The sequence below is a fragment of the Megalopta genalis genome, chromosome 10 (assembly GCF_051020955.1).
Source record: "Megalopta genalis isolate 19385.01 chromosome 10, iyMegGena1_principal, whole genome shotgun sequence".
Taxonomy (NCBI): Eukaryota; Metazoa; Arthropoda; class Insecta; order Hymenoptera; family Halictidae; genus Megalopta; species Megalopta genalis.
In genome coordinates, this window is record NC_135022.1 from 11313809 (window position 1) to 11338330 (window position 24522).

The 24522-nt window shown below is 37.2% G+C and overlaps 1 protein-coding gene and 1 long non-coding RNA gene across 3 annotated transcripts in view; one reads left to right on the top strand and one right to left on the bottom strand.

Moving 5' to 3' along the window:
• ken (zinc finger and BTB domain-containing ken and barbie protein) overlaps positions 1–24522 on the top strand; it is an 86116-nt gene that overhangs the window by 48002 nt on the left and 13592 nt on the right. The window contains exon 2 of one of the 2 annotated variants that reach the window (XM_033469562.2): positions 20544–20620. The exons of the other annotated variant lie outside the window; for it this stretch is intronic. Coding sequence (XP_033325453.1) covers positions 20612–20620 — 9 coding nt within the window. The 5' untranslated portion in view covers positions 20544–20611. The remainder of the gene's footprint in view (positions 1–20543; positions 20621–24522) is intronic. 2 annotated transcript variants of the gene reach the window in all.
• Positions 7559–9800, bottom strand: LOC117219982 (uncharacterized). The gene is made up of 2 exons (XR_004490144.2): positions 8952–9800; positions 7559–7913 (listed from the first exon to the last, which is right to left on the bottom strand). It is a non-coding gene; the product is annotated as an uncharacterized LOC117219982 (long non-coding RNA).

A 24522-nucleotide genomic window follows, 5' to 3' on the forward strand; every position in this document is an offset into this window, starting at 1 on the left:
TTTTCGTAACAGTCAGATTTATATACATTTGCATTCAATCTTATGCTGTACTCGCTTGATCAAGACATAATGAAGCTATTGTAGAAAATTTCGACGATAAATTCTGGGGCCGACAATGTCCAAGAAAATATGTAAGTGTTTCGTTGCACCGTGCGTCGGTGAGCTTGCCCTTCGAAACCAAAACGCTGGAACGGCGCGGCGCGGGGCGGTGCGGAGCTGAGCGAAGCGGATCGTTCGCGCTGCAGCTCGCGCTCGCGCGTGTCCCCTCGCGCGTTCGGAGTTTCAGAGGGAGAGACGCGGCGAAATAGTGGAAAAGAGGGGAAGGTGGAGAGTGCGAAGAGAGAAGAACGATCGTGATTGTGTAACACGAATGCACGCGAGTATCTCGCGGCCGCGTATACCCGCGGTGCACGTAGGTGTATGTAGATCTTCTAGGTAGTGAAAGGTCATCCGTTTAATAGTCCTCAAACAGCTGCATGCGCGATCGGATCTCCTCCAGCCGATGACTAACTCGCGAGCCCGAGCCGTCGGAGAACCGCGGTGCATCTGCCGATGCGTAATCAAAGGTTGAACAGAAGATGCTTTGACATTGAACGGATCGAAATCTCGCGGCGGCGATCCACCATGCTCGGGCGATAGTAATTACGCGCTGACGCTATTTTTGTTTTCCCCGATTTTCCGCCGCCCCGTCCTCCCCCCGTTTCCTCGACACATCTTTCGATCGGCTTTCTGAATCTACTTGCTCCCAATACTTTGACCCGTTGTAGTTCACTGGTGCACATGGTGGAACGTCGAAAGGTTACATCATCACGAAAATAACGCTGCGACTGCCGACAATGGCCATCGGTAACTGGAAATCGCTGGTTGGTGTCGCAGATGTTGTTTAACGGGCATCCCGGGGTTTGTCGATTTCGAAATATTCCTCTCTTTAATTAATCAATTTTCATCGATGTCGAAACGTTTCGTGCTGCCGGTTGCATTTTGTAATCCCGAAGCTGTAATGTTAGTCGGTCGTAGCTTCCAAATGTTAAGGAACCGGGAAACAAGTTTCCAAAGACATGTGTGTTTACGTGCTAAAAGAATATATTATTTTATTTGACATTTTGAGACCGTCGCGTCGACCGTATAAAGATGAGCGAATCATTTGTTCTGATTTAAAAATTAATTTTTACGCCAATCCAGTATATCTTTCGACCCCTTTATTAGGATATTTTATAACCCCGAAGCTGTAATGTTAGTCGGTCCTAGCTTCTAAATGTTAAGGAACCGGGAAACAAGTTTCCAAAGACATGTGTGTTTACGTGCTAAAAGAATATATTATTTTATTTGACATTTTGAGACCGTCGCGTCGACCGTATAAAGATGAGCGAATCATTTGTTCTGATTTAAAAATTAATTTTTACGCCAATCCAGTACATCTTTCGACCCCTTTATTAGGATATTTTATAACCCCGAAGCTGTAATGTTGGTCGATCGTAGCTTCCAAATGTTAAGGAACCGGGAAACAAGTTTCAAAGACATGTGTGTTTGCGTGCTAAAAGAATATATTATTTTATTTGACATTTTGAGACCGTCGCGTCGACCGTATAAAGATGAGCGAATCATTTGTTCTGATTTAAAAATTAATTTTTACGCCAATCCAGTATATCTTTCGACCATTATTGGGATCCGTAAAACGTAAGAATATTGTAAAAGTGATCTCGATGTCATATCATTTAACTCTCGAATTTTTATTTCACTAAGGGAAATGCTGTAAATTTTATGAAATTTTCGAGGTCGTTGGCGTGACAGTAGAAGTGTTAAAAGTGAAAGTGTGTATTAGGCATTTAAACCCGTGTATTGGATATTTTAAATGGCTTAAAACGACATCGTTTTTATCAATGGAAACATTGAAGAATTTGCTGCCTTTAAAGTGAGCTTAATCTTGGATCTGCATCGCAGCAAGATCGCAAAGAATTAACCCTCGAGGGATGAAACTTTATAGATACTATACAATTTCATAAATCAACGATACGTCAACTATATTTGTTAGAAATAATATCCAAAAGTGTCCGTAATTTTCGAATACAAATTCAATCGATTTCAAAGCTAAACTCCGAAAAATTGTAAATATAATCGTATCAGAATTTATACCGCAGCTAAAAGATTACCGCTGGACCAGTCTAGTCACTATATATATTTTCCACCTTTCGTCACGATGTCAACACGAATTTCCCATGTATTAACATGCTTATAACTGGACGGTGGATTTTATGCATTTATAGCAAAAATGGATCAGTGCAATACAGAGTAGAGTAGACGACAGAAGAATTTAACAACGTTGTTACGCGGTCGAAAATGTTTCCTCCTTTCTATTCGAAATTTTGTGGCATTATTTATGCATCTAATGTAAATCGGCAAAATACGTAACTATTAATGCCGAAGTCAACAAAATGAAGAAGCACGATAGAAGAAATATCTATTCTTTATATTATTTTTATGACTTTATGTTATTTCTTTTTTTATTATACGAATACCATTCAGATTACATTACTTGTACTTATATTGCGTTCATATTATAAATAATGTAAAGATGATGGTAAATTCAATTTTTCATAAATACCCCAATGTATGCCATTGCACTGGGGTAGTGACCTTGATACACTACTAAAAATTGTTACATCATGTTCAAAGATAATTTTTACATTCTCGAATTTGTTTATATTTAAAATGAACTATTAAAAGTGTGACTGTTGTACGAGTCACGAGACTCAATTTCGTATGCATAAAATGCGGCAAGTCATATAAAACGGAAACACTGAAAGTCAAAAACACTATTTTTGATTTAGAGTTTAAATGGTTTCGAGTGCAAAGGGTTAAACAATGTTCTTCTGTTGTTTGCAATTGAGTTAGACAATTTTTATTTTGCATAAAGATCTGCATTCTACTGTTTACAGAACTTACGTGTTTATGATAACAAATACTAAATAAAACACCAAAGTGTAAACACATTAAAATTTAAAAATATTGCTATATTGTCTTCACTACATTGAAATTTTGGTAAGAAAAAATATTGCTTCTTAATAGAATATTAAGAGAAAATAAAATAAATAGAATATTAATATATATAATAATATATAATAATAATAATAATAATAATATATAATAATAATAATAATAATAATATATAATAATAATAATAATAATAATAATAATAATAATAATAATAATAATAATAATATAATAATAATATATATTAATCAAATAAATAGAATATTAATTGCTTCTCTTGCTCACAGCCGAGTTAAACAATTTTTATTTTCACAAAGATGCACAGCCTACCGATACCTGTTCGCGAAATTTATACATTTATCATAAAAATTACTAAACGAAACACCAAAGTGTAAACGCGTTAAAAAAGATTGAGGAACATCGCTGTCCTCTCTTCGCTGCATTAAAATTTTTGAAAGAAGAAATACATTTTTAATTAGCGTCTCCGTTGTTTACAATCGAATTAGACAATTTTTATTTTACACGCAAATTCGCAGTTTATTTATAGCCGTTGCATGCCTGGAGGTAAATAAGGAAGCCACCGATACCGTCACCGACAAGATAGATTTGACGAGTCCGAAGAAATGATTAGAGGCGTCGACGATACGAAGCAAAACCTGTCTCCTCTTCAGATACCGTGTTCGAAAGAAGCTGTCAGATAGTTTGTCTCGCGAGAGACGCGTCAGAGAGACTCTCCGATACCGCGCTCTTCGCTTGCACACGCGTGAAAACCGCGGCTGTGTGCATTCTGCATGTGCACACGCGCAGGTAAACACACAGTCCCCCCCTCGACGTTTAGGGGAGAAAGGATGATTGTCGAGGATCGAGAGAGCAACGCTGCCAAAGTCCATGCAGTAATGTTACTTTTTTCTTTTTTCATCGGCGTGTGTGCACGCGCGCGCGCTCGCGCTCGCGATACTGCTCCCGCGCGCCGTATTTCCGTGTTTTCCGTGTGATCCTGCGGCTTCGCCGAGCTCGGCTGTCCTTCTGGTTATGCAACCGAATAAAAGTGTCAGACGTTCAATATTACGTCTGACATCATGTCTATCGCGCGAGATCCTGAAGAAAAAAGCCGGAGAAAAGAAACATCGGACGCGGAACACTTTCTCGACTTCGCGCACTCGCCTCGCTAAAAACTGGAGCAGATTTCTGCGTTCGGCGAAGCGCGTATTCTCGGTTTGTTCTGTTCGATTCTACGTTTCGGTTGTTCGTTTCGTCGACGAAAAATTGATGGTATGCTAATTCTCGCCGTTGGCCGCGAATCATTTGCATATTAATTCGAGAGAAAAAAAGAGGAATGCGTCTCTAAAAGCAGAGTATTCAAATAAATTGAGCAATAAGTGTGAAATTGTGAAAATGTTTGATTAGCATACTTTTTCTCACTGCGCAGTGTAAACAAGATCACGCATAAATAACGAATAAACATGTTATTCGAAAAGAGACAAGAACGTTCGATTTAGATATCTCGTTTTATATATATTTAAAGTTATCTTGTAATTTTAGCGTAGTTACTTGCATTTTAAACGAATGGTTATGCGGCGATATTAATACTAATTCTATATACTTATGATATGACTATTAATTGTTATGCACTGTTTATTCTTTTAACGTTCTAGTACAATTAGCAGTTCGAGTATAATTTCGTGGACGCTAAGTAGAAGACGAAATCTTTAAAAAATGTAGTACATTTGGCACATAATTGTTCAATTTTGTTGCTATTTGTTGATTGCAACTTTTGTATTCGGATATGCGTTTAACAGTAATATTGTTCGTAAATGGGTAGCTCATTGTTATTTAGTGAGTACAAGCGTGGCAATGCTCTGTCTGATCTACTTTAATTCTGCTAACTAAAGCTGGGTGTGAATTTCAAACGCTTTTGCCACCCAATACTGTCCTCGCGAGTTTCAACATTCTATTGTGACTTTTTTTCCTCGATGCATACGTCAAGGCGTCTTCGTTGCTAAACGTCAGAACATTATGCAATTTCTCAATTTCCTACACTATTTCACAAAAACTAGGATTAGGGGAAAATTGTCTACGTCAACTACAAAACAGCTAATTGTAAAAATGAGATAACAATGCTTAGCACTAATCTAACAAATGTTAATGCGATTGCGTCTAGAAATTATTTCGTGAAGGAAGAATGTATACTGACATTTCACGTTTTCTGTAAAAAGAAAGAAAATATTATCGACTAGAGGAAAGCTGATTTCTTATAGATACTGACTTGTGCAAAAATAGTTGGCAACGTGCGATGAGGTGTTAGATATTACACGAGAAAAATCGTCGGTCATCTTATAGCCAACAAATAAGGTTTGTCGATTCGACAAAAATCTAACATCAAATACCCGCATAGCAGATTTTTATGTAAAAGAGAAATTGTTTGTATCAACTGATACGAAACGAGAGTTAAACAAAGAAGTTTAATAAACAGTTTAAATAAATTGAGAATAGCGTAACGAAGACAACTAACGTCTTCGCTGACCTGCATTTCACTTATCGATTTTGCCATAAAAGTACATAAAATTCGAACAATTCTAATAAGAAACTTTACGCATCTACTCTTAAAATACCTAATAATAGGTTCTCTTCCATTTTCCACGTATTTTCCAAAGATCCACGATTTAGTAAACTAATCGTCATCAGAGATTGCTCTCTTTACATTACCGAAAGGCACAAGTGCTGCGGATTTAGGACAAACGAATGATACCTTTTTGGAGCCATTTACTGGCTCTGTAGTGAAATCTCCTCAATTTTGGTAGCCTTGCATGAGGAACTAATTGTCACGAAAGATTTTCCGCTTTACATCGAAGAGAACCATAGCTGCTAAAAATTCTGTGTCGCAATTCCTCAGCTTTGGCTGAATCTCTTGAATTTTGGCAGCCCTGCTGGAGGAACCGCTCGGGTCCCATGGAGTCCCGTGGAGGTACGCCGCGCATGCGCGCAACGAGCATGCCCTTCAGATCCACAATGATGGAGCATCTATTAGAGGAGGCGATTGTTCTTATATAATGAATGGATCATGTAACTAGCCGCTTCACGGACTCGCCTCGAGAAACGAGAGATACAAAGAGAGACGAGAAGAGAGCGTTCAAAGAGAGAGAGAGGGAGAGAGAGAGAGAGAAAGAGAGGGAGTGAGAGAGAGGGAGAGAGAGGGAAAGAGAGAGGGAGAGGGAGAGAGAGAGAGGGAGAGAGAGAGAGAGGGAGAGAGAGGGAGAGAGAGAGAGAGACGCCTTCGCGCGTATACATACAAGGCCATGCGACGTGTGTCGTGTACAAGCGACGCTTATACCTGTGCGCGAGTGTGCGCAGCCACGTACCAGTTAGAATCAGCTAGGTTGGTACGTAAGTGCAGCTGAAAAGGCTTTTTACTTTCTGGCCTTGAACGAAATGTATCCGGTGACTCGACGACCGCTGATCGGCCGAGGGAACTTCGTCGTTCCCCTACAATCTACAGCAACGCGGGCCGGCAGCAACGAGTCCTCTCCTATGCCCTGGCCGGCTATCCTGACCGCCGTTATTTTTCGCGCGCGCGTCCGACGTCGCCGCGACGCGCCGTGCGAACCGATTCCTGGCTTAATTGCTGTCGCGGACAAGTGGATAGGATAATAACAGGTTCCGCGGGGCATCGTGCAGAGCCGCGCAGTTAGTTACCGATCCCATACCGTGTCGTCGCGTTATTGTTCTTGCTCGTTATGAAAGCATTTCAGAATCGCGGAAACCGAACGCGTCGGAGAGGGGGCCCGACCCGGCCCGACCCGGCCCGACCCGGCCCGACCGCCACATCGAAACGAAACGAAACACCGATCCGTTCCGGGAAATTATGCTTCTGCTGTTCTCCAACGGCCGCCACCGTTGGGTCCGATCGGTCCCAAACGATTTCGCAGGCTCGAACGCGGGTCGTTCTTTCCCCGGTTTTTCCGTTCATTTCCCGCGTTATTGCTTTTCGTAATTCTCGCTCGTCGACGGATTTTCGTAAGAACCGAGAATCAGAGAGAGTGTGCTTGTGTGTGTATGGCGGAGAGAGCACGTCACAGTCGACAGAGCGATGCGTGAGTGGGAGAGCGTGAGAGACCGGCTGGAAAATAGCGATTCGAAATCGGGGAAAGGTGTGAGTCACGGGTTTCACGGGGTGTCATAACCCTGCCCTCAGCCGCGAGTTACGCGTTTTCGTTTCGAAAATATGAAACACGCTGTCCGTCCGGCCTGATGAAGAATTAACGAGCCACGAAGCTATTTCTAACCGGGGAAAATGACGCTCGATTTCCAGCGGATTGTCAAGCGGGGCGGCGAGCCTCGGAAGTGGATTGCAGTGTTCGCGGCGTGGTTCCATTTGCGATTTGTCAAATGCCGTTTGAACGGTTACGTTTTCGTGCCTCGAAAATTGTAGAAATTAGCACAGAGAACAAAAATTGTTATGCGATCGCGGTTGCATTCTTTTATGGAATCGCGAGATCTTGGGGAAGGATTTCTTTTTATGGAAGAAATGATTTTCGGAAATCATGGTACTGCTGTTGAAAGTAAATCCTTTACTGGAAGATGTAGATTTATTAAAAATATATATGTAATTATATTTGAGCTGTTTTTTTACTCCAAATTGTATCGTTCCAAGTTATAGTATTTGTCTTCAAAATTTCGAATGAATGTTTGCCAGGAATTGTACATGAATTTCTTTCTAATCCAAATATTATTTAAAAGGTTTGTTAAAAGTTAAACCGTATTTTGGTTAAGTTTTGTAAGAAATTGGACTATTTTAGTGAGGCAGAACTATTTTAGTTCAAGGTCATAGTATTGGTTTAATAAAGAGACACTTTCTTCTCGGCAGCTTCTTAGAAAATTAATTAATATCTATTTTGTCACAACATTATTACATAAACGTCATTCTGTAAAAGAAAATGATAAGAATTGCGTTAAAATTTATTTCACTCAAAAATTTAAGACTTAAATTGCCAGTTAAAACTAATTAACAATATTGCTGTTTTAAATGATGCACAGAAAATCGGATTATTCTACAAATAATGCGAATTTCCTTTTAATGTATTCGAAAAGTGAAATGCGAGAACGTAATTATGATTGTTATATATATAATGTTATACATATTCTCTTTCCTATTTACTACAATTTCTAGAATTATGAAGGGAAACCATAAAGGGAAAGTCGCATTACTTCTGTAATGACCTAATAGGTGCCAGGAGGCATCGATGATACCAATATGGTGTCTTCTTTTCACCAATACACGTTTCAAGCATAGAAAATAGCTGGATGAAATATTTGAACGTTGTTCAACTTCAAATTCAGTCCGAAAGAATTAATTATCAATAACGAAATCATCTATAAAATTGCTTGTGAACATTCAGATTGTCAATGAAAACAAATTTTGTGGAAGTTATTGATTTATGCATGTCCTTCTATAATTATCTAAAATATCGTAAAATATAAATTGCCACGTTTATAAACCGATTTCATTGATTACTTTATTTAATTAAAACGTAAATATAAATTTTATAAAGTCTGATAAGTAGTCTGCGGATTTTACGCATTTACGACAAAAACGAATAAAAGGTGAAAGACATTTGCATCTTACAATTAATTTAAACAATTCTTAATTTTGCATAAAAATCCAAGATTGACTCTGACAAAGTACTGCCTACAAAAATATAACATAGCACAGCAAGGATTAATTTTTAAAAAAGAGGACGAAGAATTATTGTTTAAGTTATTAAGGAAAGAAAAAAAAGTCGCTATTTTTATTCCGATTCCTAAGATCGATCTAAACGATTTTTCTGTTGCACAAAGATCGATAGTTCTTGTAAGGAAATGCCACAGCACTTTCCCCGCAACCCGAGTTTCGGGTTCCAGCACGCATTGTTCGGAGCCCCGTGCGCCGCGTGTGTTTATGGGAATCAGTGATAGCACTGTACCTTTCGGGGAGTTCCACGATGTTCCCCGATGTTCCAAGCGGATGGTTTTCGAGGCTCGCAGGCGCATGTATACGCGAGAGGCCCGATGAGACCGCGAAACATGGCCTATTGAGACTGGCGAAACGTAATTGGGCCCACAAAAAATGGAGCGGAAACGCCCGGACCCCATTACAGGCCTCGTAACGAGTTCTCTCTCCGCGTTGCTCAATCCTCTCCGGCTGGTTTGAAGGGTTTGAGCCGCCTCGCCTTAATCCGCGCCGTCACGATCTGTTCTCTGCACGATAAATACCAAACGGCTCCATTATTTTCGTGAATCGTACGGGGATCGGGTGACAAGGAATTCCACGGATAAATTCACGACGTTAAACTGTAGAATATTTGACAACTCACTGCGCGGACCGGCCGGTGTTCACAACGTTACACTTTCTCGCGTAAATCGGCTTTCAGCGATCGCAAATTACTTTCTTTCGTCGAGGCGCGATTATCGACTGTGTCATACTCGAAAGTGGTTATCGGACGGATCGTTCCATCATGGTTAAACGGAATGGGAGGATAATGCGTTGCCTTTTAACCGAGTGCTATTAATGATTCGACTGTTCAACGCGACACTTAAATACCTTCGAATTTCGTGTGTTCGAAATCAGAGTTGAGCGAAATATTAAACGACCGCTAACGACCGAATTATTACTGTTAATCGTTTCTCGCAATTGACAATTCCATTCATTTTAATCATTAATAAGAATTAAGTTATTGGTCATAGTCAAGTTAAGTTTAGTCATTCGTTAATCGCGTTCAATGATCAAATTTCTTTCAATTGTTAGTCGCGATTAACGACACACATCCCCGATACATATAATCTAATAAAGTAATTAACGCGATAAGGACATTTCTTCACGGAATTACATCAAAATATCCTTCTAGTTCCTTTGAAAAATCAAGAATTATTAGCTGTCCCTTTCAATCGACGATTCACACGATTAATTTCATCAATCGATTAATTGAATCGTCGATTTTTCGACGTTTAGTGTCTTTGATCGTTTCCATCAATTATTTAATAATATTTATTTATATTATTTATTATATATTTATTATATTATTATATATTATATATTATATTATTTATAATATTTATTATTATATTTAATAATATTTATATAATATTTATTTTTTGTGGATAAATATTTGTACTGTTCTTTTAATTGAGATTCTACGATGCAAGATGAAAGTACAAACGGTTATTTGAACGTTGCGCCACGTTCTTTGCTCTTGAGCAACAAAATACATAAACTTTGCACGGACCACGGGTAAGGAACACTTTTACTCGTGGTACACTTTCTTCGTGAAAAGCTAACTTAGCGTTACATTGCAAATTAGACTTCCATGCACATTTGTAACTCTCGGTGTTCATTTTTTTTTTCATGCATTGCATATCGGAGAGGTGCAATTTGTTTTGCATATTAGAGAGTACTATTTCACATATATTTATTAACTAATATATACAATTATAACTAGATCGCAGATTTTAGGCTTTTTTCATAAAAGTAAGTAGGTACAATTTAAAACAATGAAAAGATATAATAAAATTGAAAGAAACATTTAATTTCTATTCTACAATTGATTGTTGTTTCGTAGAATTGATGCAGAGAATTTTTATTTTACATAAAGATCTCGCAGATTAGTTATAACTATCTGATAAAAATCATTATGTGTGTGTGTGTGTGTGTGTGTGTGTGTGTGTGTGTGCATAGCACTTACAAAGAAACAATTTTCATTATATCACCCCAATCATTGTATGATTTTCTTCATAAAACCTGGAAAAATTCGAATATTTGTACCCTGCATTTTAGAACAAATACTTGTGTGCTGATAAATAAATTAGATAAATCAGTTATTTATTCACTTCAGATGTTCTAATCGTTTCTTAATCAATGGCGACAAACAATCGATGTTTTAGACAATTTCTCCAGAGAAACATTCGCATAAAACAATAACTCTATCATTGTGTAATATTTTTACACACCCCAAAAATCATAATATGTAATTTGGTAATTGCCACTGAAAAAAATCAGGAACGTTCCCTAATTTGCAAAATTGATTTACTACATGCAAGAAAAAGTTAGAAAAAAAAAGATGGAATAATATACATTACTTTTGAAAATTTGCTAAAACATAAAACCAAGCAAATGTTGCAAAATATAATAACACGCATTTCAATGTACGTACATGTATATTAATAAATTGCCTGATACGATACGTACGATAATAAATTATCTAACACATATGTATTATGATACATTGTCTAATGCATGTGTACGATAATAAATTGTCTAACGCATACGTACGATAATACATTATGTATACAAATAGTGTCAAACCCATTCGAATATAAAAACTTAAAATAATAAAACATTAAATAACGACCTGACCAGTGAATGCACACTTAAACTACATGCTTGTTAAAATAATCGTTATTTAATCCTCTGAATGACATTACCGTGTGCGAGCTATTGAAAACTACGTCGAACGATCAATGAATGAACGCTTAATCAAATCGATAAAATTTTACAAAACAACGTCTACTAACAATCCGTAGGTGTATAATCAAACTACTTTATAAATATTAATGTGAAAAGACTACGATAAATTGACCGGGGAGGTGCTCGTTCATTGAACACATCGCTAGTTAAGAATAAATTGTGCATGAAGAGTGCATTGACACTACAAGTTAAAAAAAAAATTGTAAATGTTAATCGATTTGGCCTGCGAACGGCTTGTTTAGCAAAGACGATACGCCGCAGCCGATAAAGTAATTCCGAGAACCGTAATCTCTTTTAGTGCTGACTAAAATGAGAAAGTATAGTAGGAGAAATATCTACCTTTAATAATATTTTTCTCACTTTATATATCATATCCATGTTACAGGAATGTTATTCCGATTACATTATCTGTATTTACATTTTCAATCACGTTATACGTTATGGAAAAATCAAGACCAAATTTTTCATAAATACCATAAATTAACACGATGTAATTTCTACAATGTAATTATGCAGATTAAACATGGCAAGGGTTAAATGTACAAAAGCACTCGCTTGAGAAAAATTCCACAAGCAATGTAATATTAGTAACGTAGAGAATTGAAAGCGGTTGTGACGTAGCAAATTGAAATTAACGTTTATACGGCAAATTGAAAATATTAGTAGCACAGAAACAATAGTGACAGAACAAATTGTAAACGATAGTAATACAGCAAACTGAAAACAATAGGAATACAGTAAATTGAGAACAGTAGTAATGCAACAAATAGAATGTAATAGTACCTAATGTAGCAAATTAAAAACGATAGTAATATAGCAAATTAAAAACAATATTAATATAGAAGTGAATTGGATTAAACAATGAAAATTGGTTTGAATTAAGCAATATGAGCCGTTTATTTTGAAAGTGGCATAAGTCACTTTGCCGTAATGTGAAAAGTGGTGATTTTTTAATGTTTATACGAAATTATTTATACTGAGAAAGATATCAGTATCCTGAGATAACAAATACAAGTAAATCTTCTCGAAAACTAGCATCCATATTTTTAAACGTGTTAAAACGCAAACCCTTAAATATAATTGTTAATTATATTATATTATAATATATATATATATAATTATTATATATTATTATATTATTATAAATATATATATATATAATACATATATTATATTATATTATAATTCTTAAAAACAAAGTGACTTATGCCACTTTCAAAATAAACGGCTCATATGGTGTACGTTACTACTATACTATTATATTACTACTATACTACTATACTAGACGCTTAAACGATTAAGAAAGTAAATGACGGCATCGCGGTGTTAATTTTTCCCTTCTTTTTCCTTGTTCTGTAACGAGGCCGCGGCGCGCTTGGGCCTGCACCGCTTGGACCGCATCGCGTTCGCGATTCAGTTTTACGAGGAGCCTCGGAACGTCATAAATTTGATGATGCGAGACGCATGGCGGCAGACGCATCGAGAGGGTGTTATTCAACCGCGGAAAGCAATGTTCGACGCGTCGGAGAGCCGGGCGGCGTTCATCTACGATCGAGGCCTCGGTTTTTTTTTTCATGCGAGTGCTCGATCTTTTTCACCGCTCGGCCCCGGTTCCCTGGTCCCCGGCGTGTCTCGCGCTTTAATTTCCAGCCTCGACATTTGCGTAACCCAGTTTCGCCATTGTTCGATTCAATGGTAGATCGTAACGTCCGCCATCCGGATAGAAGATTATAATGCCCGCATGTACATGGTACTGCGCATCGTTGCGCCGAGGCCTGTGCGAATGTGGAAGCCCCGCGCGCGCACGCGGCCGAACCGAAAGCACATGCAAGCCGATGCACGGCGCGCAGACGGGATCGCGCGATGCACACGGATGCACCGGGCCTCTATGCACACGAACGGGCCGCGGCGATAAGCAGAAGCGAGAGAGCGCCCGTCGCTACGTCCACAATGAGCTCGCGTAACCAAATTTACGAATTCCAGCGACTTTCTCCTCTTATCTTATCTTATCCCGACCTCGCGAACTCGATGCACCAGTTCCCATTGTATCTTCATCGTTCTTTTTCGCTTGCAAATGCCAGCGAGCTGTGGGACCGGCGCGGCGCTCGCGATCGGACCACTCGATCGGGAAACGCTCGTTTATCATCGGACCACGGGATTCGCGCTTTTTCGAGTCGCGAATCCGAGAGGAAACATTCGGACTCGAAGGCCACATTTTTCGCGGTATAAGCAGAATGGAAACGCAAGCTGACTCTGTTATCTGTTGCGATTTTTGACGTGAAGATGGAATTATCGCACCACAGAAATCCGTGGAGTACGGTTCGAATTCATTTAATCGTTTGATATTGATCTTTATACGAAGTCCCGTTTTTGAAAATATTTATCTATTTACTTATTTATTTATTTATTTATTTATTTCGGTATTTCAACGGGACGAACCCTTTGCGTTACAAAATTAGAATAGAAAGCGATGTCTGTCGAATAAAGAGAAAAGGTGAACAAATGGAACTCACTGCAATAGAGAACGGCAGAATACTGAAATGAATGCTGAAAGTTGAACATCTAATTGATGTTATATTAATTTGATAATATGTTATAGATGACGTAACGGAACGTAATATTTTACAAAGCTTGAAATAGAGGAAACTTCCGTTTTGACAGGACTACACTAATTTTTTGTACTCGAGTGACAACTCTGGGGCTAAAAATTGCGCTAAAAATTGCTACACTATTTTGAAAAGAATTTTTACATTATTAAATTTGACTGTATTCGATAAATTGTTAAGTAATAGACGTTTTCCATAAGCATACACGTTTAATTTCATATGTATCGAATAAAAACAATTTTACCAGATGGAATGTACTGTATAGGTTGAAACAAGTGTCTTCGTTTTGGAATTAAATTAGTCTCGACTGCAAAGGGTTAATAAAGTGGAAATGTGAATTGGTCAGTAAATACCTGTCGCACTTCTCTTAGCTTCAAGACTGCAGAAATGAATGGAAAATGTTTTGAACTCTTTGATCACTTTGACATTGATCTCTAAGCGAATTCACATTTTTTTAAATATTTTACAGAGCTTAAAATGGGGGAAACTATAATATACATGTAAGTTCTTCACAGTGCTGATAATGTAGAAATGTAAACTAGTCAATAGCTGTTGCACTTTTTAGGCTAAAATTAAAACTATAAGACTGCAGAAATGCGTTCGAAATGTATAAAACATCGAACACGTTGTTCTTGAAAATGATTAATAACATGGAAATAAAATATCATCGAAGAATTAATTCAACATATTTTGTGACATTTAGCGTTTTATCTTAGAAAATAAATGAAAATATGAAGGCGCATTATTCTTCTGCTTAGAAGAAACTAGAAAAATATCCGGAATTTTTCAGAGTTTGGTGTAAACTGAACTTATAAACAACCATTTTTCTCTTATTGATGTTTTAACAGACTCACAAATATGTTTTAAAACTACAAAAAGTAGTGTTAAACTTGCAAGCAAAAGAGTCTTACAGATTGCATTGTTGTTAATTGAATTACATTATACAATCATAACAATTCATATATATTTATCGCAGGCTAAAATAAAGAAGGATAATAGAAAAAACAGCTACTATTTATATTATTTTGATGACTTTATATTATACTCACATTACGTGTGAATGCCATTCAGATTATATTTTACTTACGTTATCTTCATATTATAAATCATACGAAGATCATTGTAGATCAAATTGTTCATAAATACCACAAATTAAACAACGTCGTGTGTACAATGTCACGTAACGACTGAACATCGAAAAGATTAAACCTACTATTTGTACAAAAGCTCTGGTTCACTCGAAGCTCGCAATATCTAACTGACACATTAGAAAAATTGAAAAACAATAATAATACAGCTAATTGAAAGCAACAGTACTTAATGCGGTAAACTGAAAACGATAGTAACACAGAAAACTGAAAGCAGTAGTAACGCAAAAAATGAAAAATAATATTTATACAATGATAATAATTATTCAAAGCAATATTAATACAGAAAACTGAAAAGTATAGTGACACAGAAAATTAAAAGCAATCGTAACGCAGCAAATTGGAAATAATATTTATAGAATAAATGGAAAACGTTAGTAACACAGAAAATTGAAAATAAATTGAAAATAGCTAACCGAAAATACTGACACAGCAAACTGAAAACAACACAAATAGAGCAAATTGAAAACGATAGTAACACAGAAAATTGAAAATAAATTGAAAATAGCTAATCGAAAATACTGACAGAGCAAATTGAAAACAATAGTAATACAGAAAATTGAAAATAAATTGAAAATAGCTAACCGAAAATACTGACAGAGCAAATTGAAAACAATAGTAACACAGAGAATTGAAAATAAATTGAAAATAGCTAACCGAAAATACTGACACAGCAAATTGAAAACAATAGTAATACAGAAAATTGAAAATAAATTGAAAATAGCTAACCGAAAATACTGACAGAGCAAATTGAAAACAATAGTAATACAGAAAATTGAAAATAAATTGAAAATAGCTAACCGAAAATACTGACACTGCAAACTGAAAACAACACAAATAGAGCAAATTGAAAACGATAGTAACACAGCCAATTGAAAAGAATAGTGACACAGCAAATTGAAAGCAACACAAATACAGCAAATTCAATACAATAGTAACACAGAAAATGGAAAATAAGAGTACCACATCCAATTAAAAAGAATAGTGACACAGCAAATTGAAAATAACAGTAACACAGCCAATTGAAAAGAATAGTGACACAGCAAATTGAAAGCAAGACAAGTACAGCAAATTCAATACAATAGTAACACAGAAAATGGAAAATAACAGTAACACATCCAATCGAAAAGAATAGTGACACAGCAAATTGAAAGCAACAGTAACACGGAAAACTGAGAACGATCCAAATTACAGCGAATCGAAGAAAAATAGTATCACAGCAAGCTGAGAATTATCCTAACTGGTGAATTCCAAGACCAATTCAACAGACAAACTGTTCAGAGAATTCAGTTCAAGAAACAACCGCGAGTCTCGCGGCAGAGAAAATTTGGAGTTCGCCGCAAGATCATTGAACCAGGCAAAGGCGACGCGATAACGGAAGGCACTGCGAGTTATTCTGAACCGTGAATCGAATGTCCGCTCTAATTTTAAATTTCAAATATTTGAATACGGCGTCGGCGGCGCTCTACGATTATCGGCGAACGAGACAACAGGGAGTTTTGGTTATTTACCGACAGCTTTCGCGAGGTAGTTCAACGGTGAGGGCGCAGCGCCGTCGAATCAAGGAGGAGTAGTCCCGGTCGGTAAATCGAAGTCAGGCCCAGTAGTCCCCCCCCCCCCAACTAGCGGGCCTGCAGGCTGGGGGCTCTGCGTTTATCGATGCAGGGCCTTGCTCCCACTAGGCTTGAACGGCACGAGACCCCGCCCGGCAGGTCTTCAAGGCCCAAATAGAAGAAGAAAGACAAACGTAAGCGTAAGCGTGGACGTAATGCAGCCGGTCGGCCGGCGATTGACCCTGAACTTCAGGCGGTGCTTGTTAACAGTAGCAACACCGACGCAGATGTATCAGCAACGATTTCCTTATTCAGCGATTTTCTTCGTGAGAATCCACCGGAAGATTATGTCGCTCGCCGAGCAACCATCCCGCACGATGTTCTGCCATAATTCTCGCCCAAGGGCCGATTTAGCACCTTAACGACGCCATTCGTACGAAACACGGACTCGTATTTTTCGTACGTTGATTCGAAAACGACGTTATAATCTTAATAACATTATATTCATTTTATAACATTAGAATAACATTGTTGTCTTATAAATATGTTAATAGAAAATTATATTATTATAAAATATATATATTTTTTTAATATATAATTATTATTTATTAAAATATATATATATTATAAAATTATATTATTATATATTATTGTATGGTATAATTGCGATAGATTATTTTGGACGCAGCTAGGTTTCCTTATAAATTCAGTTATCAGTGTAGCATGATTCTACAGCCGCTGTAAATCGCTTTAGAGCACACTATATAGTTTAGATATTCGATTAGTAATCAATATTATACAAGGTTTTCGAGCTGAAGGAGGCCACTTAAATATCTGTTATTTTTGGAAATATCGAAAAACTTTACTAACCCGCGAACGATAAGACATCAATCTCCACAACACATACTTTATTATTATGAATCAAAATGACCCCCCATTCGTCTTCCAAGGATTAATAAAAGTCGTTTGATTCACGGAGATCTATAATATGGCGGTAATAATATTTTTGCAACTAGAGAATTTTTAGAGACTTCAAGATCATCTTCGCTGTTTTAATTATTATCATACATTTTTTTTATACATTGATATGATACAGTTCGACATTTCCTATAAAGAGTACTAACCTCGACAAAAAATTACTAGTTTCGGTAGACATTTAATGTTATTTTTCCACGAAGTAAGCAATATGCACTTCCGAGCATAGCGAAATCCACGTTAAAAATCCACAAAATTAAAGTTAAAATATCTGCTGACTAATTATAATTAAAGGAACACGCGAACATTCTTTATGGATATTAATTCTTCGATCTTTTATTCCACTCGTTGTTCGACTACCAACATTATCGTACGTATTTGTACCGTTGCATTTAGTATTACTAAAAGTTTGAATCAGTGGCTGCAGTATCACACGATATCACACTGATAGCTAAACTTACAAAAAAAAGAATGTAACATAGACCCCCATTCGCGAGGTTCCCATACAATTCTTCTTTCTCTTATCTCTTCTATGCTATAGTGGATGCAGCTGCGTACACTATATATTCACCCCGTCGAATTATTTATTTGATTGTTTATGTATCGCCGTCGGAAATCGGTCGCAGTATTTCTTCCTCCGCATCTGTCCTGGTATTGCAGCGAATTCTATAGTCGGATCAAAGTCAATTGGTCACTTAAAATCATCTCTCTCCAACCGTGAATGACATCATAAACTAGTGCTCCTATTGCGGCCGCATTATGCATCCTGATTTTCTTTAAAGTAGTGGGTCAACAGATTTCGTGAGAGAGAAAGAGCATCGCGACGCCGAGACACAACAAATGAACCGTTCTTTCAGAAAGTTTACACGTTCGCTGGAACGCGTTCGCTGTAGTCTCGCGCGCTTACTCCAGATTTAAATCCTTTCTCGCCGCTTCTTCGTAATGATACGAAATTATTGAAACGAGAGTCGAGCCGCGCGGCGACGCACGAATGCCATTTTTGGCGAAAAACTCCGCCGCGGTAGTTATCGCGCGGTAACGTCCAATTTACGTGAGTGGTTTTCGATCGATTCCTTCAGTGCTAACGCGCGTCGTGTAGTACTTGCAGTAATCGTCATTTAACAAGGCGCACGGTGGCCGAAAATCTACAAAACGTGGGAAAAATTTGTTAACCACAGGGTCGCAATAGGTCGCAGCTTTATTTTACCACGATCTTCCTATTTGCGTCTACTTTGAACTGGACAAAAATTCAGTAGGATTCGTAGAGCCTTAATTATTTATGTTTTTATTTATCTTTCTAACGAAAATAAAGTATTTACTGCATTGAATAATGTCTATACGATAAGACGTATACATAGTATTATATTTAAGATAAATCAAATAAAACTTGCGCGTACTAATAAGTAATAAATTAAATCGTAATAAATAGTAATGCTAAAATTGTACACGAAAATTGTAAAAAACGGAAACCAATGTTTTTTCTTAAGTAGCATGTACTGCAACTGTTTCTGATGTCAGTTTTTGTATTTAAATTATATTGTAATTTACTTGTACCTATTTGTATTATAATCTTACCACAAACATTTTTTTAAATAATATTTCCACTGTAAAATGAACTTCTGCAACCTTTTGTGATGTTTGTAAAATGTCATCATAGATTAAGGAGAATTGATGAGAATTCAACAACAATTGACACAATAATAAATTATTATTAATAAAATAATAAATTATAATAAAATAATAAATAATAAATTATTATTAAATAAGTGTACTTGAAATCGAGCTATTAGCTATTGAAAACTATATTGAGAACGTTAAATGATGTGTGCGATCGCGGCAGTGTGGGTGAAACGGCTCTGAGGAGAATTCTTAGTTTTCCTTAACATTTTATCTACCAGAAGCCTATTAATAGAATTTTCAGTTACAGTGTGAAACTAAGAAAAATCTAAACAATCTTCTTATAGATGATAATCCTAAAGGAAGTTATTAGATAATGATAGTCGGTTAATCAGTGTCACTGAACAATGTATTAACCTTCTATAGACCAACATTTTTATATTAGTTCAAAATAATTGAATGCATCTTTAGATATAAACTGACAACGAATTTACAATTTTCAAAAACGATGAATGCAATCTATCAGACTGCGGATCTTTATGCAAAATAAAAATTCTCCAGGGCGATTGTAAGAAACAGAAATTAAATAAAAATAAATTGTTTCTTTTAATCATTTAGATATGTTGGAAATACTGTAACAGTATCATTGAATTCATAATTTGTCTTCGTAATTTTATATTTGAGCTACTCATTTTTGTCATAAATGCATAAAATCCTCAGTCTAATCATCACATTTACCAATGTGTTCAGTAAGGTCGAAAAATTGTTATGCTCTCCTTGATTATGAAAAAGAAAACAAGAAAACATTGCGACTAAAAATTAAACGAATTAAAAAAAAAGCATAAAACAGTACATGACTTCAAAGTTACAGCGAGCTCTAGTAGGTTAAGAAGTTTTTAATTAGAAATTGTAGATTCGCGGAAATTATGAAATCATCGCCGGCAGATAATGTGGGCAGCGACTAGTCGCGACCGTGGTTCTGTCGAAGCGGAAGTGCTATGAATACGCGGCCATGCTGACATAATTTCACTATTTCCCTGAAATTCTCATCTGAATCAACATAACACTCTCATTCGATTATCTTCCATGCTTTGTCGTTCTAATTCTAATCAGAATGCAGAACCAATACAAATAAACACGTGAATTTTTGTTATAGAAAGCGGCCGTTTAGTTTCCATCGACCTGATATCAAAGCGTCTAACATCGTAGCCTTCGATCTTCAATATGTCCCTCGTAAGGATACCATTATTATTTTGCTTCTAAATATAGTTTTAAGACTGGCACTGAAACGTACCGCACACGATCTAAAACCTGACCGAAGGAAATGCTTTACGTAACGACAGCCCGTTCACGTGGTCAGGAATGATCGTCGGCAGAAGAAAGCTATTGACCTTGGATATGCCTAACTTTTGCTTCCCATAACAGGAGTGTCTATCGCTGTGAAGCAACTTTCGTAATTCTCAAAGCTATTTGCCTTTCTCTTTCGCTCCTGTGTTCTTTACTTTTTCATTAACTCGGAGGTCCGCGTTCACTACCTGCGCGACCCGCGAGCATCCCGCGTTACGAAGAGAACTGGCACTCCGATCGACAAGGTGTCGAAACGCGAAGAGGCTTCTCATAGTTGCTTCGAAACTTCGTAAATGACAATCTCTGGACACGTAATCCGTCTAACGCTCGGACGGCGCACGGCGGAGCAAAGTGACGTGAAGTTGTGTAAAAATCGAACAACTTTTGACAGAGATCGGATAAAGCGATGACTTTTTTCACGTCGAAGCTGAAATGGTGCAAAATGAGAGAAAAATAGAGGGAATGTAATATGAACATATTTTAATCTAGAGAAGAAAGCAAGTTTTGTTTTACATGTAGACGTAATTTTTTCCAATAGACAATGTCAATAATCGACGATCGTCACGATTTCAACCGACACGATTTCATCGACGCCGCATTTTGCCGACAGTATTATTTCACCGACACATTTGGATGTCCGACAATCACCTCGACGACGATCATTTCACCGATAATCATTTCACCGACACGTTTAGATCTTCGACAATCACTTCACCGACACGAAGTTTTTCGTCAACAGTTGTTTCACGACAGCTAGATTCGTCGACAATCATTTTATCGACACTGAAGTTCGTCGATAATTTTTACTTGTTATTTCTATTTCATAAAAAAAAACATCAATGCAAATGATATCGTAAACGTTCGTTCTATTTACAATCTTATTCTATTCACATTATTAATAACAAATAAATAGATAATGTACTATAAATTTTATTAAGTTTATTAAATAATTGAAATAAAGAAAAGAGAGAGAGAGTAAAATAAGTGAAGTAATTGGAAATAATAAACGTGTAACAATAATTGACGGTGATTTCAACGAGTCCCATTTGGTCCATACTCTTTTAACCCTTTCAACCCTTGATAGTTTAGACTTTTTGAAAAAATCGTTTCTCTTTCGAACAAGAAAATTCAGTTACAATTTTGATGATGATCAATTACTATACCTTTGACTTGTTTTCAGGCAGACATATTAAATTTTCTTATTAAAAAACAAACAGTATCAAAGAATACTTTATATTTATCGAATAAAACATATTAAATTTTCTTATTAAAAAATAAACAAAATAAGAGAATGAAAAAATTCAAAATTAAAAAATAAACAAAATAAAAGAATACAAAATTTAGTATGTCTTATTCGATGAATATAAAGTATTCTTTTATTCTGTTTATCTTCGAATGACAAATTTTTCTGGAAAATTATTGACTTCTTTGTTCAAGCATATATTACAAAAAAAAAAACGAAACAAATGAAATCTCAGCTTTTACGAGACGTGACAAGATCAATCACTTTTATTCCTCGGCACGGATTAGTCGTCAGAAACAGAACCGTCGATCCCGCATAAATAAATCATGGGAATATTGGAAGAAAGTGGCATTCGCTAATAGTCGGTTAAGAGGCTGGAATCCGCGTCCTCCTCGTGACTTTTACTCAAGGTCTTCCTTTCCAATTCGATCGAATCACTCATCGAAGGTTACGCTGATGAGTATCTCGCTCTTGTGTCACAGCGCGGGATATAATGGTGGCAGTGATTCGCGAGCGTTTCATAAACCGATCGTTTTCGCAGCGGTGCCGCCGTTTCACGGTCCGGTTGATCCCGATAATAATTCGACGGCGATCGAGGGATCCCGTTGGCAGCCTTTTGCATCCTTAGATCGCGATCAATCTTCTCGCGCGGCGCGGCGCGGCGCGCCGGCAGCGACAACTCCGGAGAAAAAGGGGAGCGAAAGTTTCTCGCTCGCGATCATGAGTCCCGATCGTGAAACTCATTGTGCCTGGAACACGTTTGACATTGCGGAACGCGTCGATGCTTACGGCATTGGTTTCATAATATTAATTATACTTCTGCTGCTTGTTGGGAGTACAGCGTGAAATCAAACTTTCTCTCCCGTGGTTCCCTTGGAGACACGAAGGAAACGAGCGCGATCGGGCCCCCGGCCGGTTCGATTCTCGATCGCCGCGCTCGGTATCGGATGTCAAATTTATTAAAACGGTATACTATAAGCCGGGATCGCCTGGAATGTTCTGGCTTGTTTATCGTTGCGTCACCGGCACTTATAGAGCGACACGTGTACACGGCGATTTGTTATAAATAAATCATATTGTGAACCGTGCACAATTTGTTGCCGACGCCTCGGGCGGCCACGTAATTTATTCCACGACGCGGTCGCGTTTACCACGTTATTTTCTAATCGCGAATTAAATTGCACCACCGCGTGCCGGTTACACGACTCACGGACGATCTTCGACGTTTTACTCCTACAAGCGGAAATTTCGCGACGGATTACCGCGATCCGCCAGGGTTTTCCCTACCGTTAGGAGGCCGTTAACGAGCGAGATCGCTTTTTATTAGATTGTTTCAAACCGGCGCACGATTCTCTGTCAGGCTGCTTGCTGCACGCGGAACGTCCCGTTGCATAAAAGCTTTCCTTGCTAATTGACTAACCCTCCTATGGTGTTCACTTAATTGCTACATTCTTGTCTGCGGACTAAATCAGAGATAAAGAAAGAAAGAAAAAAGGTGTAGCAATCTGTAATCGCATTCAAATGGATGGCAAGAGTTAACATTTATTTACAAATGCCGCAAGTAATACGAAAAGTTTGTAAGGAGGTCGTATCGACGCGAGTACGGAAGGTTAATGAAAAATAACGCCAGATGACATTTACCGTACCGTGAAAATTCGCATTGCAATTAATGAGCACTAAAATCTCATTAGTCTACCTCGGACAGATAACGAGACCGTATTTCTTCATATTTTTGCGTGATATTTTACTATTAATATTACAATATACTAACGAATGAGTTACATTAATTTCATTCTGCAGAAATGTGAAATTCTCGTTCCTTTTGTACAATTAGTTTGTATAATCATTTTGTATAATTATTTTGTATAGCTGAGTATGACCGATTTAATTATTGATCCCAGATCAGAGTTTTCTTAAAAATTTAATAGACGTTTTTCAAGAATACGCCCGAAGACGTAGATATTTTCCAAAAAGGATGATTGCACTTATCTCTTAACAAATCGTATTCAATTTAATAACAACGTGTTCACTGAATGCTACACAATGTTGAGTTTATCAATGCATTGCATTACTCACCGATGAATCTGGCTATGAGTGATACCGTTGATTTCTTTTCCCGGAAAGATAATAACGTTCGTTTTTTGTCACCGATTCATTTTTCCATGTAGCGAATTCAATTCGGACCGCGACGTTAATAATTAGATCGCGGATTTTATGGATTCGTGAGAAAAATGAATAGATCAAATACGAAATGATAAAGGAACTAGAAGAATTTAACTGGATTTAGCTGAATCGATCAATTTTTAAGATCAAATTTGTACGCGTTTGATCGATCACGCTGGGTGAAATTTCTTTCGGCAAGCTGTTCTAGATTCATTCTAAAATATGTGAAATTTATGAACGTGTTTCACAAGCATCTTAACCTGAATCGTAGGAGAAGTATTTTTGTTATAAGATGTAAAATTGCCATTTCTTTATGACATGCATACACATCGTCCGCAGCTAAGAGGTTAAGGATACTGTTACATTGTTTACAACCTATTAC